Source organism: Trichosurus vulpecula, chromosome 7 (assembly GCF_011100635.1).
Source record: "Trichosurus vulpecula isolate mTriVul1 chromosome 7, mTriVul1.pri, whole genome shotgun sequence".
Taxonomy (NCBI): domain Eukaryota; kingdom Metazoa; phylum Chordata; class Mammalia; order Diprotodontia; family Phalangeridae; genus Trichosurus; species Trichosurus vulpecula.
Window position 1 is genome coordinate 78,479,852 of NC_050579.1, and position 20,638 is coordinate 78,500,489.

The following is a 20,638-nucleotide window of genomic DNA, read 5'->3' on the forward strand; positions in this document are numbered from 1 at the left end:
ATCTACTTAGGATCTTTCAGTACTCTATTTTAGTATTTTTTAAATCTCTATCTGCAGCACCTTTACAATGTCTTCTCAATAGTAGAAATGGAGGTAACTGAGTTTTGTTTTTTTTTTTTTTTAGTACATTTAAATAGTTGTCTCAAATGTTTTAAAATCCTAATGATTTCAAAACTTTCTCCCAAATAAATATTAGGTCTTTGAGGTGCATCTTTTGTTACCAAGGTTTTCAGAATAATTTGGTTTCATCTCATGATCACTGAAAGATTTGGAGTTGTTCCCAATTATCTAAATCAAACCTATTTAGAAATACTGATTTTTATGTATGTAAAGGCCAGTCCTTACCATGTAGAGGGATAAGAATTGGATTAGGATGCAGGAGATCTGAGTTGTAGTTTAGGTTTGCTAGCTGACATTGGAGAGGCTCCTGGCAAGTGACTGCACCTTTCTGAACATTTATAAAATGTTATCTGTAGATAACATTTAAGTTCCTGTTCAGTTCTTATACTAGGTCTAAAAAATGTCTATTATATATCCAAGTTCTTGTCAGGGCTGCTGTTTATGTACAAGCACATAGATTTTGTATACGGACATTTCTTTACTATAATGGAGGTTTGAACCAATATGTAACCAATTCTTGGTTATTTTGGAGTTTATTATTGGTCTTCTTTCTCTAAGCTTTTTGCTTTTCCCACTTCAGTTTTCCTCCCTTTCTACTGTCTTTTGGGGACACTTAAGGTGGCGTGACAGTGTGGAGAACACTAGGCCACAGTTGCCCAAACCTAGATTCTAATCCGGGCTTCACCACTCAATAGCTGAGAGATGCTGGGCGATCAGAGACCGAATAACCCTAGTGCTCATTTCTCTCATCTGTAAACAAGAAGCTTGGACTAGAATCAGGGGTTGGCAGACTAGTCTGTTGTTTTTATACTGCCCACAAATTAAGAATGTTTTTTTAAATAAAGTTTGTTTCTATATTTGGAAAACAGGTAGCTTGGACGAGATAATCTCAAGGGACTTTCTACCTGAAAGGTACAGGCTAGGATTTAGTTAAAATTACTTGTGATTTTTCATTATTTGTGCTGTGCCTAGCCCCAAAACAACATGTGAACCCTTAAGATAGGTGTTAACATTTGGCTTGTAGCAGTTTGACCATTCAAACCACTGGGCCTTTCTGAAGTTCTCATTCTAGTAACAAGAACGTCTTAAACCTCACTTAATGCCAGTTCTGTATCAATGGCCATGACATCTAGCCACCTCTTCCCTGGTGGCAGGTTTGTGGCATTTGGCATTCCAAGTTGTAGCATGTTTTCACTATGAAAACAATGTTAGAAAGCTCTTTAGAGTGCAGTATCAGCTTCTGCTAAAAATATAGCTTTAAAAAAGCTTGGGCAAATCTGGGAATATAACCATTATTTTTAGAACCAACTAACTTTCACTAACATAACCATACATCCCATATGAAAAAAATGTATTTTACGTTCTAAACAGCAGTTTCATTTCTTGTGGTTATAACTTAACCTCACCGGCACAGAAGATGACTTTACCTTCCTCTTTACTAAGAAGTTCTGGCTGGAACTCCCTCAGTTCCTCTGTTTTGTGCCCTGGTGCCTGCCTCCTTCCCAAACCCCACCTAGCGCTGGTGAAGGTCCAGCAGAAGCAGGCGCCTGCCTTCCATGCCCGCTGGGCTTCCCTGAGCCCCCAGTCTCCCTTATATCACTAAAGGACATATGCCAGAGTTGGTACTTGAACTTCAGGTCTTGACTCCAAGTCCAGAACGCTTTCTACTCTACTGCCATGATTCTATCTGGGCATGTGCTTATTGGGATGTTTCCATTGTTCTCCATGGGGTTTGCTGCTTTTTCCATTGGTAGGTCACATCTGGTTCAGAAATGGCTCAGACAGACCAAGTCTCTAGTTCTACAGCATTGCTACTCTCCAGCTAACTGTCTAGGTCACCCTGCTTGTAACATCCACAGCCACTTCTTTGAACTTTCATTGTCCTAGGCTCTGAGTGTCGTCTTTCACCTTCTGACAAAACCCAGGCTTTTGTGTGTGTGTGTGTGTGCGCGCGCGTGCTTGTTGGACTGTGAGATCCTTGAGGGCAGGGGCATTTTTTTTTTAATCTTTGTAGTCTCAAAACTTAGTATGATGTCTGGCACATAGGTGCTTAATGAATACTTGTTGACTTCATTTAATATGTTATTGTGTTATAGTTATATCTGTGTTTTCTCTCTACTAAGCTGTAGACTTCATGAGGGTAAAACTGTCTTAATTTTTAGAAATTTAACTCATTTGTGCTCTGTACTGTTTCATTGCTGTGGTATCTGAACTAGCCTGGAGGAAAGAAAATTTCAACAGTTAGGACTTGTGGCAGTCATGTATTCCAGAGCTGCACAGACATTTGGAGGTGGGGAAGTTTGGATGAATTGGAGGAGAGGATGCTACGGCAGCAGTCAGGTGAGAAGCAACGAGGATGTCTGAGCCCCGAGGTGAGCAGAGAGAAGTGGTGGGGAATGTTGAGGAAGTGCACCAAGATCTGGCAGCTGGTGAGGAAGAGTAAAGGATCTGGGTGATGTGGCGGTGACCTCAATAGAAGTTCTGTTTAGAAGAAAAGGGTGGGTTTAGGAGGGACCAATAATAAATGAGGTCTTTTGGGGGGGGTGTAAAATTTGAAATGCCTGTGGCAAGTCCAGGCAGAGATGAGATCCATTAGGAAGAAATGGAAGGAAGACTCCTAAGGGATGTGGGGAGAGGATTGAGTTATTTAGTGCTTGCAGTGTGCCAGGCACTGTGCTAATCCCAAAGAATATAAAGAAAGGCAAAAATATTGTTCCCGTGCTAGAGAAGCTCCTGTTCTCATGGGGAGGTGACATGCAAATAATACAGTCCATGTAGGACATGTACCATATAGGCGGGATGAGACCTCGGAGGCAGGCTCCAGCAGCAGAGGAAGAGCCTCCTGCAGAAGGCAGGATTTGATCCATGTCTTAAAGGAAGCCATCTGGTCTAACTTGTTACACACAAAAGAATCCCTGCTACAGCACTTTTGACAAGTCATCGGCCCTCTGGTTGGGAGGAAACTTTGCCTGCCATCAGGCTTCGACCAGCTTCTTTGTAGCTTCCACTCACTGCTTCTGTTATCCCTGTGGGGCCAGTCCCTCTTCCACATACATACCTGAAGACAGCTGTTGTGTCTCCTCCAGGTACAACTTGGAGTAATTTTCCACTATTTTCCATTAGCATTTTCTGAATGAATCTGTATTTTAAATCAGTGTTGTCTTTGCTTTCTCTCCCCTCATTGGGCATGGAAAGCCATAGAGGAGGTAGTTTGGATCTTGGGTCTTGGTCTTTTTGTGGTCACCTATTGCATCAGTTAAAACATTGGGCTGCTAGTGGAGGTTTTTGCACTAGGGAACAATTCACATGATGGAATCATAGGTTTAGTTCTGGAAAGGTCCTTAGAGGCCATCTGGTTTAGCTCCTTTCCTTTTACAAATTAAGGAAAGTAGTTTGCCCAGGTCACACGGCCAGTGTCAGATGAAACAGCTGAACCTAAAGTGGCCCTGACTCCCAAGTCCAGGGCTAAAAGCACCAGTTTTCTCTTTGCAGTCATTCCAGTACACATGTGCCCCATTAGATATCCCGCTACACGCCATTTTCTGGACTTAGGGAGTTTTTCATCATTTAGTTTGCTGTGTTGGAATGTTAGGCAGATTGCTTTTGAATAATAGTGATTGTCATTGAGACCATCCTGGAAGCTGTTGATGTTTGTCCGTTGTTCTCAAAGAGGACCATAATGTCAGGAATGCCGATGGATGCTGATGATGCCATGACTTGCAGGTGAATTGGGTTTAAGTGAGGGAGGGCTATGCAAGGTCGCCAGCCTCACTTTCTCCATCTGGGTCCAGCGGCCAGATATAGAGCAGGACAACTGGAGGTTTGTGACCCGCCCCCACCCCCCCAAACTGAGGTTTGTAATCAGCTGTTAGGAGGTGTTTGAGGCAGGATTTCTGACTCCTTCGTCCAGTACCATACCCGCTGCACCACCCAGCTGCCTAACAGCTATTGAGTTTCTCATTTGGAATTGTCCCCTCCTAAAGCTATAATCCTACTGCATTAATCTCTCATATCATTTCCTTTGAGAAATTATTATGGTACTTTGAGCATGAGACGGTAGCAGATTGATTCAAGTAAGAAGGTAACTTATAAAATGATCTCTTAATTATGGCAAGGTGGACATCTCCAACACTGAATTCTTTGGTTTAGTATGTTTTGTTCTGGTCTAGCCATTCTTTTCATTTTCTTGAGAGCCATTTCTGTTGTTTCAAATAGTACTTTGGGAACTAAGGTGTTAAGAATATAAAAACGGGAAGTTCCTTGTCATTGATGAAAGCTAACGTATTTTGTTTTATGATTTTTCTGTTTGTTGATCCAGTTTCACCTAGAAATGCTCTAAAGATGATGTGGCTTATGTGTGTTTTAAATCTATTTTATTACTATAGGTTCATTTTCAATTCCATTAGTTTTACCTGTTTTATAAGGCAATACTCAAAAAAATCACTGAATTTGAGAGTTGAAGGGGATATCAGCAGCCACCTAGTTGAGAAAGGTGGGACGTAGAGGTGAGAAGAGAAAACATTTCAGGCATGGCGGAAGGAGAGGAGGGAAACAGCAAAGAAATGGATGGGGATGGTGTGCCCTGTGTGAGGACCAGCCGCTAGGCCAGTATACCTGGCTCATGGAGCAGGGTAGGAACAGGATACGTTATGAAGAGCTTTAAATGCTGGAGGACTTGATATTTGATCCTGGAAGTAATAGAAAGCCACTAGAGTTGGGGGTTGACATGGATAGACTTTTGCTTTTAGGAAAATCACGTTAGTAGCTGAGTGAAAAATGCTTTGGAGTAAGGAGAGACTATGAAGCTGGGAGGCCTGGAATATGGTTATTTGCATTTGTCTGGGATATTGAATATTTCATCATTTCAGTTTGAAGCAGTAATACTGATGGGACTCATTTACTTCTTGATAAGGAAGCCACAGCAAGGCCTTTCTAGTGGAAACCTAACACACCATCCCACCAAAGCTAATCTACAGATTTAATGCTATCCCAATCAGACTACCCAAGGGGGGATGCTGTACAGAAAATAGATAAAATAACAATTAACTTGGAGACATAAGATAGAAAATCAAGGGAGAAATAATTTTAAAAAGGTAAGAATGAAGAGGTAACAGCCCTTCCAGCCTTCAGACTGTTTTATAAGGAAACAATCCCCAAAATGATTTAGTGCTGGTTAAAAAACAGATATACGGTAGGTCACTGGAACAAATTAAATAAGGGAGAATCGGAAATGATTCTATTAGAATGTGAGCTCATCAAAGGCAGGGACTATTTTTGCCTTTCTTTGTATTCTTAGAATTTAGCATAGTACCTGGCATACAGCAAGTGCTAAATAAGTGCCACTTGACTGGACAAACATAAAGTCTACAAAGGAATACCAAAAGATGTGTCATTGAAGAATTACGGTAGCATATACGTTCATTTAGGCCTATAAAAACAAAAAACAACCCAAAACTAGACAGTCATGTCCAACTCTCTGACCCTTTTAGGGGTTTTCTTGGCTGAGATACTGGAATGATTTGCCATTTCCTTCTCTAGTTCATTATACAGATGAGAAAACTGAGGTGCAGGGCTAAGTTACTTGTCCAGGGTCACAAAGCTTTTTAAGTGTCTGAGGCTAGATTTGAACTCCAGAAGATGAGTCTTCCTGACTCTGGGCCCAGCACTCTATCCACTAGGCTGCTTAGCTGCCCTGTCCAAGATATATGTAAACAATACATACGTGTAAAATGAATAGCCTTTCCCTAATGTATAAATGGTCAGATGATATGCACGAACAGTTCTGCAAAGTATTCACAACCACATGGAAAAAATGCTTCAGATCACAAATAATAAGAGAAATGCAAATCAAAACAGCCCTGAAGTTTCACCCCACAATTAGAAGATTGGTGACAAGAATGTTGGAGCAGTTATGGAAAGATAGGAACACCAATACATTGTTGGTAGAGCTGCGAAAGGATATGATTATTTTGGAAAGCAATTGGAAATTATGCAAATAAAGTGACTAACATGTCCCTACCCTTGGTTTTTGTTTTTTGTTTTTTTGGAGGAGGGCAGGCAGGGCAATTGGGGTTAAGTGACTTGCCCAAGGTCACACAGCTAGTGCATGTATCAGGTGTCTGAGGCCGTATTTGAACTCAGGTCCTCCTGACTCCAGGGCTGGTGCTCTACTCACTGCGCCACCTAACTGCCCCCATCCCTACCCTTGGAACCAGAGACTCCATTACTGCCTTAATATCCCAAGGAAGCCATTGATAAGGGAAAAATATCCATATACTGCAAAATATTTATAACAACGCTTTTTGTGGTAGCTAAGAATTAGAAACAAGTAGATAGACTTGAATGGCTAAACCAGTTGTGATACATGAATGTAATGGAATGTGATTGTACTCTAAGAAAAGGTGAATGTGGTGACACACAGAAGCGTGGAGGATCAAGGTGAACCGATACAGTCAAGTAAGCAGAGCCAAGAAAGCAACGTACACAGCAACTTATAACAATGGAAATATTCAAAAAACAAGACCCAAAACTATATCTCGATGACAGATGGAAGTGAACACAGCAGCTAAAATAATTTTGTTTAAAGGACTTAGCTGGATTCTGCAGTTTGTTTTCGAGTCAAGTCCTTATTTTGCTTATTTTATTTGTATTTGTTGATTATTTGATTTTCTGACTATAATATCAGTTTCTTTGGGCACGGCAGAGGTGAAAAACCTGGTCTATAGGGTCCCATAAACTTAGGTGCTGTGTGCATAGTAGAACCCCACTCGTTACTTGTTGAATGGGTAAAAGAGAACTGTTTAGCACAAAGGTAATCGAAGTGTTCTATCTATTTAAACTGGCAAATGTATTTTGAAGGTGTGGAATTTATTCTGAAGTTAGTGAAAAAGCGCTTGATTGGTAACTGGTCATTTAGCTCTCTGTGTAACTTGTACATTTTTATTTTGCTCCCCATATGAATTTGGCCTTAAAGTTTTGTAGAAGATTTTTTAGAAGAAATTTTTCTTTAATTCTGTTACTGTGTGATGTATGGTGGAAAAAGCAGTATGTTTGGGAGGCAGGCTTTTTCTGTATTATGATTTTTGCATTTTAAAATAACACTTTAAGAGTTTTTTGAGTTCCTTATTTTCTCCCTACCTCTAGCCCTTCCTCCGTCATTGAGAAGGCAAACAATAATCAATTATATGTGTAAAGTGATGCAAAACACAAAAGAATTATAGTTTTTTAACTCAATTACTACATTTTCTGACTAGATGAGCCATTGAAATATCTAGGGTAAACTGCTTCATAATACTAGTTTTTAATCTTAACAGGTAATAGAAAGCTAGTCAGTGCCAGCATTTTCTCAAAGTCTTTAAAATTAAATTCTGAAATGTCTGTCTGTTTTATAGATTGCCTCCAAATATGACCATCAGGCAGAGGAAGATCTTCGTAACTGGATAGAGGAAGTTACAGGCTTGAGTATTGGAACAAACTTTCAGCTGGGCTTAAAAGATGGCATAATCCTCTGCGAGTAAGTGTCCATTCACCCAACCCTGATAGGCGAGGCTCATCTGCTTGCTTGCATTTTCTTAGTGTGACCTGCCTTTCTTGGCTCCAAGTTGGAACTCTTTTTATCACTTATGTTAAGAATCGGAATCACTGGAGTTTCCTGTACTCCTTGTAGCTCTGGTATTTGCGTTGTGGTTAAACTTAAAAAAAAAAAAAGACTTGTATGTCTATTTTTGTTGAGTGTTTTTTTTTTCTTTTTCTTTTCAGACTTATAAACAAGCTCCAGCCAGGTTCAGTGAAGAAAGTCAATGAGTCTTCATTAAACTGGCCTCAGGTAAGCAGAAAACACAAAATACTCAGTTCAGCGACTTAGGTTGATTTCTCTGCAGTGAACATAGTGAACACTTGCAAGTTAGTTTTCAGCACAGCTATTTTGTCAAAAATTTGAGTAAGCATTTCCTTTTAGCAAGAACTCTGAAGTATTCCTAGACTTTATGGTTAAAGAGCTTTCAAAAATCTGGCTGTGGTTTGAAATAAGCAATCCTGTGATCGGTCTGAATATAGTCTTGTACTGGGCATAATAGTCGTATTGATGAGTGAGATGGCTTAGGTAGGTGTGTGGGTGTGTGAGTGAATGTGCCCCTGTCACTTGACTTCTTTTTCCTGGTTCTGAGCTTTTGTGGATATAGCGAATTCAAGGAGGAAGCATTCATGTGCATGCCCTTCACTAGTGCAGAGAGGCACTAGCTCTGTGACTGGAAGTCCTGGAAAGGAGCTTGGGCCTTGAGTGGTTAAGTGGCTTGCCTAGAGGCCCATAGCAATCTGGGGCAGAAAGGAGTTAGGTGGAGCTCTCGGCCTTCACAGCTGTGGGGTGTGTTGTGCCTCACTGCCTCTGCACTAACAGGCAGCATTCAGACATATTTTGGAAATTGTAATAAATCACATAGTAGTTTTGCCTGATAACATCCAACTCCTTGGAAGTGTGCGAGGACCGATCAGTTTGAGTGGTTAAAGTTTTATTTCTAAATGAGTCCAGATCTGTTCTCCTCAAGTTTACTTTTTCTTGAAGATTTTCAGCCATGGCCTTCAGCCATCCCACAAATTAGGAATTCCCTTGTCATTCTGGTTGCTTCCTCTAAGCAAAACTCTATTTTGCAAATATTCCTTTTAAAATGCAGAGCTCAAAATTGAACATAGACATCTGATTCTTCTCCATCTCTGTTTTTACACACACACACACACACACACACACACACACACACACACTCACACACTCTTTTGTTTTGAACGCTGATAGCAGTTTCTGAGTTCATTATCTCATTAGCAGTCATGACTCACAGATGAGCCTTTATTTAATTAACCCTCCTAATTCTTTAGCATATGAAAAGTTGGAACATGAGTATAGATGGTATAAAGTAATCATGATTGTGTTAGGCTAAACCTTTTAGTCCATCCTTCTAGCCCATCCGGATATTTTTGAATACTGATTCTGTCTCCCAGATTTATCATATTCATATTTAATAAGTCTTATCTAGTGTGTCCTCTCCGAAATCTGAAATTGCCAGTGGTTTGCTCTTAACTTCCGAACATTGTGCTTGTTATGCAGACTGGAAATCTTAGTCTTCATTGATTAATATGTAGCATTTTAAGGTTTGCAAAGCACTTTACAGAATTTATTTCACGTGATCTTCACCAACCCCAGGCAGGAGTTGCTGCTTCCATTTTACAAATAGGGGAACAAGCAGACAGATGTTAAGTGACTCACCCAGGTTCATGCGCTACTAAATGCCTGAGGCTCTCTTTGACTTTGGGATTTCCTGCCTCTGGGTGCAGTGATCCACCCAGTGCCTCTTTTCTAGTCCCATTGCCTCTACCCCAATTCAGATCCTCATTACCTTGACCAGAACCCTCCTCATTGGGTTCCCTTTTCTGTCACAGTCCTCCCCCTCTCTTCCAATCTAGTTTCAGTGCTCCCAGGTTTCTACCAAAGCATCATTCTACTCATGTTGCTACATGGCTCAGAAGAACATTCTGTGGCTTCCCTCTGCCCACAGAACGAAGTCTGCAGACAGCAACCACTCATCTCTGTTACCTGCGCTGCCCCGAATAGGCCTCACCTATTCTCTTTCTTTCCTCCTGAAATGCTAGTCTCCTCCTGTTGTTGGCTCTGCCTATCAGAAGCTTATTCAGCTTAATCCATGCGCCCCCTCCTTTGTGAAACTTCCCTTGAATTCTTTTAGTTCTGACACTAGAGTATGTTGGACTGACAGCAGCTTATAAAAGTTGTCTTTAATGCTCACATTTTGATTTGATGGTTTTGTGTCTTACATGGCATTAGTAGGTGCTCCCTACTATTGCTGTTATTTGTATGTTTCCTTTAGATTATAAGTCCCTGTCTTATATCTTGCCCATTATGAATAGCACATAGTAGGTGTAAGTCGAGTCAACAAGCATTTCTTTAGCACCTACTGTGTGCCAGGCATTGTACTAAGTGCTTGTTATAGGAAAGAAAGGCAAAAAACAGTCCCTGCTCTCAAGGATCCCAGTCTAATGGGGAATACGATAATGCAAAAAACTGTACAAACGGTATCATACAAAATAAATTGGAGGTAATAGTGGGAAAGAATTGGCATTAAGGAGACCCATGAAAGACATTCTGCAGATGGTGGGATTTTAGCTAGGACTTCAGAGAAGACAGGACACAGATGAGGAGAAGGATTTCTAGGTATGGGGGACAGCCAGGGAGTGTCTTATGGGAGGAATAGCCAGGAGGCCAGCATCACTAGGGCAGAGTATGTGGTAGGAAGTAAAGTGTCAGAAATTTGGTGATGTAGGAGGAGTGGACCGGGTTATGGAGGACTTGGAAATACCAGAGGATTATTTTAAATATTTCATTCTGGAAGCGCTGGAGTTTATTGAGTCATGTGGCCAGACCTCTTTATGAAGATCAGGTTGATGGCTGAGTGGTGTATGGGCTAGAGGAGGGGAAAGACCAAGGCAGGGAGACCAACCAACAGGGTATTAAAGGCCAGGGGTGAGGGGAGAAGGGCCTGAGCTGTGCTGGTGGCAGTGTCAGAGGAGAGAACGGGGCACATATGAGAGGCCTTACAAAGGTAAGATCAAAAGAACCTGACAGATTAGATATGAACAGTGAGAGAGTGTAGCATTGATGGTGACGCTTCGGTTGTAAGTTTGAATGGCTGAAAGGATGGGTGATAGTGTTCTTAGCACTTACAGGGAAGGTAGGAAGAGGGGAAATGGAAAAGCCGTTTGGGGCATCCTGTGTTTAAGAAAATGTTATCTAGTTTGAGATGTCCAGTAAGCAGGCAGTTGGACGTGCAAGTCTGGGTGCTAGCAGAAGGACTAGGGCTGGATAAATCTAAGAGTTGGCATAGAGATAATAATTGAACCCATGGGAGCCGAGGAGACCATCAAGGAAGAAGAGGGCCCGCCCAGTGCTGTGCGTGGGGGACACTTACTGTTAATGTCAGTAGCTTTAAGATGAGGAATGAACTGGGTAGAAAAAGTTTAAAAACAAAATAGAGCGTGTGTCTCAGAAAAATTAAAAAATAAAAGCAACCTGATTATTTTAAAGAGATGACGATACTATCCTTTGTCAAAATGATGTGTAGAAGACCTTTGCTCTTTGAACACCTTTTGCATAGAACCTTGTCTGATCTCTTTCCCTTTTGGAGCGGACACCTTTTTCATGTCATGGACCTCTTTGGCAATCTAAAGCCTAGATGTATTCCCCCTTCTCAGAATAATATTTTTGAATGCATAAAATAAAATATGTAGAATTAGAAAGGAGGCAAAACATATTGAAATAGTACTAGTAAAATACTAAAAAAGAAAACCTTAGAAGCTCACAGACTCCAGGTTAAGAATACCTTCCCTCATGTAAATTATTCAGTAACTACCTCAGCCAAGAATTCTTAGACAAGTGTCTTTTCTAGATGGTTTTATAGACCACTTTATATTAACTAGGCTGATTTTTTTTTTAAACTAATCCCTAAGCATCGTGCCCTTAGACTGTTTAGTTCCAGAAGTTTAACTTGACTGTCTTTCCTTTTTCAGTTGGAGAACATTGGCAATTTTATCAAAGCCATTCAGGCTTATGGCATGAAACCACATGACATCTTTGAAGCAAATGATCTTTTTGAGAATGGAAACATGACCCAAGTTCAGACTACACTGGTAGCTTTAGCAGGTCTGGTATGTATATGTCTATTAACTAGAATAAAAATAACTGTTGGTCACAAACTATGATATTGAAGGTTTGGGAGAAAATGAACTGCTACAAAGCAGTCTTGTAATATTAGGATGACTTGTCCCATATTTCAAAAATCAGGTGAAATGTTTACCTTTAAAGAAATTGTAGTTTTGATACCTTTGATACCTTTCTTCCAGGTATAGTATCATTTTTCCCCTTCCATTGTAAGATTCTAGTGATAAACTCTAAATTCTAGTGGTAAAGTTTTAAGCGGTCGTCCTGAAATATGTTTTTATATTACACCTAGGCTAAAACAAAAGGATTCCATACAACAATCGACATTGGCGTTAAATATGCAGAAAAGCAAGCAAGGCGCTTTGATGAAGGAAAACTGAAAGCTGGACAAAGTGTAATTGGCTTGCAGGTAAGTCACATGTGACTTTTTTTTTTATGTGCTTCCTAATATACATTTTTCTTCCCATATACAAAATAGCAAACGTTTAGTTTTTATACATTCCTTAACCTGCTGTAAGGAGGTAATATGTTATCTGTCATTCTACTCAGGTTTATTTCCATAACAGCTAAACAAATGGAGGTGGGTCTGGGGAGGTGGGAGGTAGGGCAAAGACAGTCATAAGAAGTCTCTTTATAGATTGTTGGATGATACAAACTAGAGAGCTCTCCTGATGTTGCCCAGTGACATATGACATACTGAAGGTAATATTTACCCAAAAATCAAGCTTAAGGAGTTGGAAGGATAACCGCTTATCTTGTGACTCAACATTCCCCCTCAAAGAAAATACTTGAAATGTGTCTATTAACTAAAGCTGGTGGTGTTTAAGGAAATTCATTTTGCAAAGTTTTAAACTCATACAAGTGATAAAAGTAAATTTTTTTTCTTTTTATAAAATGTGAATGTTTCAGCAGTTTACACACACACACACACACACACACACACACACACACGATGAATTCAAAACTTAACTGGTTAAGTGTGGATGTTGCAGGCTTGCTTTATTTAGGCATTAGGCATATCCAGGCAAATGAAACCAAGTCAAAGGAACCTGGGGGGATTCCTTTTTTTTTTTTTTTTTTTTTTTAAATCGTATGACTGTGTTCTTAGAGTTGAGGGTTGCCCATCAAGCACTGGGACCAAAGAATGACTTCATGTGGACCCCAGGTCTTAAAAGTGTTTGCTGAGATCCTTGAATATATATATATATAGGACCAGGCTGAAAACAGTTGGTGGGGTGAGGAAGAGAATGAGGGCCTGGAGGCCTCTGAAACAGGTGCAGTAATTTAATCTGGATCTCAATTTAAAATGTGCTTGGAAAGGTTGACCAAATATTAAAAATAATGTCGTTCCTCACAGTAGTACATTCCCATAAAATGCTTAGGAATATTTGGGACTAAGGCCATACTTGGTAGTTGTCAACAGCTTTACCACTCTCACTCAGACCCAACTTTCCTTTATTGCTGAGACTTTTGAAGTTATTGAAACCTTCACGATTCTGGTGGTGTTGCGGATTGACAGCCAGGAAAGCCAACAAAGGACTAGGCAGTGAATGCTAGAAGGTGGGGCTTAGGCTCAATCTTCGAGTGGCCCTGTCGTCGTTTCACGGGGTCAAAGACAGCTTTAGGATCCCACTCCATGGATTGTCTAGACTCGATCAGTATTTCCCTTTTTATCTCTTCCCTCCACCCTTCCCCGCCCCCCAAAAAAGTCTCTCTAGAGCTAGGAATGTATTGTACATCTTTAAACTATCCTGCAGATATACTTGCCAGTTGTTGCTATGACACAGACATCTCTAGCATGTTGGCAGGCTTTGCTAAGAGGCTTTGACTTAGCAGCAAGTCTTTCTTTTCTTCCCTTTTTCCTGTTCCTCCTTACCCCCACCCCCTGAAAAAACCCCAAAACCCAACAGTGTATACATAGCAGGCTTAAAACTGAGGCAAATAAACGTGATTTCACAAAACAGGAACCTTACCCAACACATGTGTCCTTGAGGACACAGGTGATGTTTTCTTCTACTTTTATGTAAAAAGTCTTGTTAGGTGATCTTCTGGCTCCAGAGAGAGCCCTGGACAGAAGAGTAATTTTTTTTTTTAACTTGACCACCACATTATAGACTAAGCTATTTTCATTCTTTATGAGGTTTGAGAAATGAAACAGTGAGGGCCTCAAACTTTTCTATTTTAAAGTGCTGAATGTCATTAAAGTAAAATTCAGGTTAATTTTTGTTTTGCAGAATTCAATGATCTTTGAGATAATTAAAGAAACCTTAGAGTTATAAAACCAGGTCTGGTGTCACTTGCCAAAACAATATGGTCTTAGAGATTCTAATCTATTAACAGTGATAGCCTTTCTTTGAGAATGGAATTAGAATCACATTTCACTACTAGTAATATAATTCTTAAAAGCTTCTCTTTGAAATTTTTGGCCTTTTTTTTTTTTTTTTTTTTACAGTTGTAACTATATAGATTTTTTTTTTCCTATTTTTTTAAAAGATGGGAACCAACAAATGTGCCAGCCAGGCAGGAATGACTGCGTATGGCACTAGGAGGCATCTTTATGATCCCAAAATGCAAACTGACAAGCCCTTTGACCAGACAACAATTAGTCTGCAGATGGGTACTAACAAAGGAGCCAGTCAGGTAAGTGGTACTTTTTTTTTTTCCAAATAGGAAACAATTAGCAAACATCCAAAATGCTTATGATTGTGATTTTAAGATCAACCATGTCTCATGACAAGATGGAAATATCCCTATTATAAAAAAACCTGAACTTCAAAAATTAAGTGCAGTTCCCTTTTCAAAACAGGAAATTTGTAGTGGGGGATAAAAAATAAGCTTCCCCAGAATCCTGTGGCTAAAATTCCTTGATAGGGTTATTCCATATAAAATACATTCTGGGGCATATAGCACAGTGTACACATAGGTATGCACGCCTTCTAAAGGTGTAGATGTTTTATTATCAGGAGATGTGCTGTCAGCAAATATTTGTGAAGTCCCTATTACGTAAAGGATGAACAAGATGAGGTTGGAATAAAAGTTAGATTACTGATTTTCTAATCAGAATGTTTTAACTTGAGTACTCAGTATCCTAACAGGAACATTTTGCTATAGGAATCCCAAACTTGTTCACAGATGTTTCTTTCAGATACTATTCTGATTTTTTTTCCTTGTTGAATATTCTTATACTAGGCTGGAATGTTAGCACCAGGTACCAGAAGAGACATCTATGACCAGAAGCTAACATTACAACCAGTGGATAACTCGACAATTTCACTACAGATGGGTACCAACAAAGTTGCTTCCCAGAAAGGAATGAGTGTCTATGGGCTTGGGCGACAAGTATATGATCCCAAATACTGTGCTGCTCCAACAGAACCTGTGATACATAATGGAAGCCAAGGAACAGGAACAAATGGGTCTGAAATCAGTGATAATGATTATCAGGCAGAATATCCAGATGACTATCATGTGGAGTACCAAGATGACTATCCAAGAGATTACGAATATAGTGACCAGGGCATTGATTATTAGATTTGCACAAAAAAAGCTCAGTATTAGTCCATTGTTTTATTCAGTGAAAACCAAGCTAGCCTTGTGTAATTTTTATCTTGTCTTCCTAAAACACTATTATGCTTATTATACTTAAAAGAAATATTGCCTTACATACATTCCTTTTTCCTTTCTCTGCCTCTTCCCTAAATAGATGCCTTTTAGTGCTGTAACAGTTATATTCTACAGCATAACCAATAATTTGCATATGAAGTAAAAAGGAATACTGTGAAAGGGGAGTACTTTTGTACAGCCAGTTCTTTTATTAAAGATCTATGCATTTTTACAATCTTCTACTTTAAACTGGTATTTTACGGACCACATGAAGCTTTTCTCTCTCCTTTTTTTTTTCTTTTTTTACAGTTTAGTATCTGGTTTCTACATGGAAGACTGAAACTTTCATGCTTATTGTTAAATGTGTTTTTTGCCAACTAAATCTGAGATGCAGCATTTTAGAGATTTAAATATCATTGTTTCTACAGTATTGTTTGCTAATTTTTAAATAAAAGTCATGATCAATGTGCATTTGTGATTAAACGTGTATTCATTCTACTATCTAAGCTGACCAGACACTTAAGGAGTAGTGTTACTAAAGGAGCTTGTACAAAATGAGCCTGCGGAGGTTTTAGGTTTGGACGGTGCATTTACTCTTCCTGTTTGTGCCAATGTATCAATGTAGAGTTGTTGCTTTGTTTTCTTCAGCTGTATTTATTGCTGCATTTCTCAGCATAAACTGATCTCATTGTATTTTTTATAAATAAATATTTTTTTTGAACACTATATGAACCATAGGCTGGTCATTTTCTAGGTACTTTGTAGAGAACAGTTCGATAAAATAATATGATCTCTCATCCAGCCCAGAATAATTACCATGTCCTTATCAAGGTTAAATGACATTGTGATGGCATTGTAATAATAGGGAAATAATATTTATATTCTTAGCCTTGGAGGTATTCTACAAGAATATCTTTTTGAGGTTAGAAAGCACTGACTGATTAAAATCCTTTAAGTTTTTAACATGTGATTTCATTTCTGTGTAGCAGAGGAACCTAGTTTTGGCCATTGAAGTGACAACAGTTCATGACATTTACAAAATTATTCACACTTTTCACTATTAGACACAACCAACAATATCCATCAATAAGAGATATATTGGTAATTTGCTCTGTGACCCTGATTACAGGACATGAACCTGGAGGGTGAAATGATTTTGGTTCACTTTATAAAATATTTTAGTGATGCTATTTGTTTTTTATGCCACATTGATTTGTGAATATACCTACCCCATCCTACAAGCCTTCCTTCGAAACCAACAAAAACCAAATTTTTTTTTATTAAAAATCTGGTGTTTCCCTCCTCCGTGGGGGTACAGAGGGAACAAAGCCTTTGCAGCAAATAAGCAGTCAAGTAAAACAATTCCCTGTATCATCCATGTCCAAACAATGTCTTAGTCTAACCCTGAGCCCATCACTTCTGACCATACACCACAGTCCCCCTGCTACTGGCCTCCCAAGAAAAGGAGGGGGAGATCATTTTAACTTTCAGGCAGTGAGATGTCTGTGGGTTTTCTGTTTCACTTTTGAACTGCTAAACCCATACTGAGGACACCTAAAACAAAGGAGGTAAGGCTCAATCAGCAAAATTTGTTAATTGCCTGTTACGTGACAGGCTCCGAGTCCAGGGGATATCGAGGCAAAAAAATAAGAAGTGTTGCCATTTTCGGGGAGCTTAAGAATGTTGGGGGAGGAGGCAATTAGCTCTGAGGGAACTTCTGGAAAGGGAGGCACAAGCACCTGGGGGTGCCAGGAAAGGCCTTGTGTTCATGGAAGTAGTGCTGGAGCTGACCTTTGAAGGAAGCTTGCAACTCTGAAGATGTTAAAAGTAAGGAAGCATGGAGGACAAGGAGGGAAGGTATGAATGAAATCAGGAGATGGAATGTTATGTGCAAAGCAGCATAGACAACGTACAACACTTGGAAAAGTAAGATAAAGCCTGTTGGTGAAGGACTTTAGAAACAATAGTGAACTCCTGGAACATGAGTGACGTGATCCAACTTAGGCCTTAAGAAAATCACTAGCATTTTGTATGGAGGGTGGATTTGGGGCAGGTATAGACTGGAGGTGAGGAAGCCAACGAAGAGGCTCCGGCAATAGTCCAGAACTTGGGATTGTGGTGGTGGTTGTGGATATAGAGAGAAGAGGACATAAAGGGCCATGCAGGTAGAATCGATAGAACTGGCAAATTAATTGGCTATGGTGGGCTAAGAGCCCGAAGAGTTGATTACGGTGAGGTTGCGACCTCAATGACTAGGAAGATAATGGCCTTGAAAAATGGGGAAATTGGGCTTTGGGGACGGATGAGTTGTTTTCAACATGTTGAATTTGAGGTGTTGAAAGAACATCCGGGTTGAGATGTCCAATAGGCTGTGTATGACATGGGAATGTGGGTCAGAAGAGAATCTAAGGTTAAATATTTTACATCTGGGAGTTATCTGTATGGAGGTGATTATTGACCTGTGGGGCTTGTAACAGCGACCACACTGGCCTACCCAGGACGGCTGCTAATGCAGGTTCTTAGATCTGCTTTACTAGGAAATACAACTGTCTAACGGGTCAACTTTAATTAAACATATATATCATTCACTTAGTTCAGAAGAAAAAAAACTGAAGATTTGAGTATGGGTTTTGATAAGATACTTCATACTATTTTGGTGGAGAAGACGAAGAAATGTAGACTAGATGATAACACAGTTTGATGAATTTAGAATTAATTGAAAGGTCATATTCAAAAAGTTGTTAGTGGTTCAGTGTCAATGTGGCAGGAGGTCTCCAATGAAGCACCTCCAAGGATTTGTGCTTGGCTGTGTTGTTTTATACTTTTATCAATAACTTGGATAAAAGCACAGGTGACTTGATGCACGTTTGTAATCTGGGTCCCTCTTTTTGCTTATTCCCGTTCTTGCTGGGGTGGATCCCTTAGACTAGAACCAAAATATAGAATTGATTCTCAAGAATTTGAGGTCAGAGTAGAATTGGAGCACTGGAGAGTCTAGATCCCCAGTTGGGAAAACACAATCCCAGAGTGAGCAACACCGGGCCGGTTTGCACAGGCAGATGAAGGGCAGGGAGTGGGAAAGGTCACTTGCCCTAATGCCTCAGTCTAGCTGTGTGTCCCCTAGCCCGAATGCTGAGAAAGCATCATCTCTGTCCTCCCCTGTCCCCTGGCAATTCTCTCTCTTACCTCCGCATTCCCTACTGTTCAGACAGCATCCATCCTTATTCTCAACTGGCTTTCTAAGTGTTAAATGATCAATATAGAGTGTTAGAGCTCCTAGCAATATCTCCATTTTCCAGACTTCTCTATCTTTGAGACCCTTAGGAATGCAGCTGAACTTCTCCCTCAGCTAGAGTGGAGTTGGTTGAGGGTTTCCCCCCATCACACCCTCCAGCCATAGCAGTTGGGTAGTAACGTGATCTTTAAAGAACACCTCTAAGCTTGAAGAGTGCTTTCTATGTCATCACGCGATGAGGCAGCAAGTACAAATATCCCTTTTTTTTATGGAGAAAAAAGGTTCAGAGAAAATCCATGGTCACACAGCCGCAAAACATTGGTGCCAGTACTCAAACCCAGGTCTTGTGAGGGCAAATTTAGTGCTCCACTAGGCTGTGTTTCAGCACCCCTGCCGGGGAAATCAGTCAGAGATAGGCCCACAGCTTGGGCAAGATGTCAGGTTTGGAAAGAAGTATAGAGATTCGAGAGTTGAAAGCCCTGCCCTGTTAACTGAAACCACGAGATAAGTCCATTCCTAGGGAAAGCTGATAGGAAGCACAAGGCAGAGATCCAAATGGACAGAGAGCCCTGGAGAACTGTCCACAGTTAGGGGTTGGGAGGAGGAAGAGGTGCCAGCTGGGCAGATAGACCAAAAAAACAAACCAAAACCCAAGAAGATACACTGTCATCAAAGCCAAGGGAAGAGCCTTAAGGAGGAGGAAGCAGGAAACAGTGTCTGGAGGGGAAAATAAAGAAATGTGAATGGGGGGAGGGAGGGGAGAATGACATCATGGTGCTGAGGGGAAAAAAACCCAGCTCTTTGAGAGACTGAGCAAGAAATAGGCAGAACAGCTTAGACCTCAAGGATGAAGATAGCACCCAACTTTTGAAAAAATGTTTTCTACTTCTAATTACTCTCCATAAGAGGCAACTGTACTAGGACGTAAACTAGAAGACATGGGCTACTCTCCTATTTTCATTAGTATCCATAGTATCTAGCCAGCAGCTCGGTTGTACGGTGGTTAGAACACTGGGCCTGGAGTCTGGAAGACCTGAATTTAAATTCAGCTTCAGACACTTAAGGTGTATGACCTCGGGCAAATCATTTAACCACCTCGGTTTGCCTCAGTTTCCTCACCTGTGAAATGGGGAGAAGGATCCTAACTCTCTCCCAGGGTTGTGTAAAGCACTTAGCACAATGCCTGGCACAGAGTAAGCACTGTGTACATGTTAGCAATTATAATTGTGATTATCAGCACAGGGCACGGCTCACAGTAAGTGCATGATTAATGTGTGTCCAGATAGATGGGGTAGTGGACAGCTTAGAATCCCCGAGTTCAAATCTCCATTCTGTCAATTTGTCGCCTGTGTGACCTTGGGTAAGTCACTTAATGGGCCCATTTCCTTGTCTGTAAAATGTAGGGTCATTGAGCTGGATGATCTCTAAGATCCCTTCCAGAGCTAAATCTATGGATTTATGATTGAAGAAAGGCCATTAAAAACCTTCTAGTGTCATTTAAATAGAGCGACGGAAGCAGAAACCAGAGTGAGGAGTGGGTGAGGAGGTGAAAGCACAGGTGTGGACCACTTAAAATAGGTGAGTTAACCGGAAGGGCTGGCAGAGTAACGAGGAAGAGTTTGAAGATGCTGGAGAAGGAAGTGGAGTGTGGGAACAAGATCATTCATAAAATTAGAGGAGACAAGATCTAGGGCACAGGTGACTCAGTTGGCCTTAGGAAAAGGAATTTCTGGAGGGAGATGGGGAAAATAGGCGTGTGAAGAAAAACATGGGAGGGGCGGGAGGTGGGAAGGGAAGTCCCGACCTCAGTTAAAGAAGCCTGATTCATAAAGGAGTCAGACTCTATAAAGGCTCTTCTGAAACAGAAGGGAGACATGAGGTCTGGAGCTTCAATGCAGATGCGTGTGCATGCGTGCGTGTGTGTGTATGTGTGTATACAAATACATAAATGTATATGTGTG

General features: G+C 40.4%; 1 protein-coding gene across 1 annotated transcript in view; it reads left to right on the forward strand.

The window, feature by feature from the left end:
- The window catches only part of CNN3 (calponin 3), a 35,199-nt gene extending 19,031 nt beyond the window's left edge, over positions 1 to 16,168 (forward strand). The window contains exons 2-7 of the mRNA XM_036767577.1: positions 7,512 to 7,633; positions 7,879 to 7,945; positions 11,689 to 11,826; positions 12,132 to 12,248; positions 14,333 to 14,479; positions 15,029 to 16,168. Coding sequence (XP_036623472.1) covers positions 7,512 to 7,633; positions 7,879 to 7,945; positions 11,689 to 11,826; positions 12,132 to 12,248; positions 14,333 to 14,479; positions 15,029 to 15,370 — 933 coding nt within the window. The 3' untranslated portion in view covers positions 15,371 to 16,168. The remainder of the gene's footprint in view (positions 1 to 7,511; positions 7,634 to 7,878; positions 7,946 to 11,688; positions 11,827 to 12,131; positions 12,249 to 14,332; positions 14,480 to 15,028) is intronic.
- The last annotated feature ends 4,470 nt before the right edge of the window (positions 16,169 to 20,638 follow it).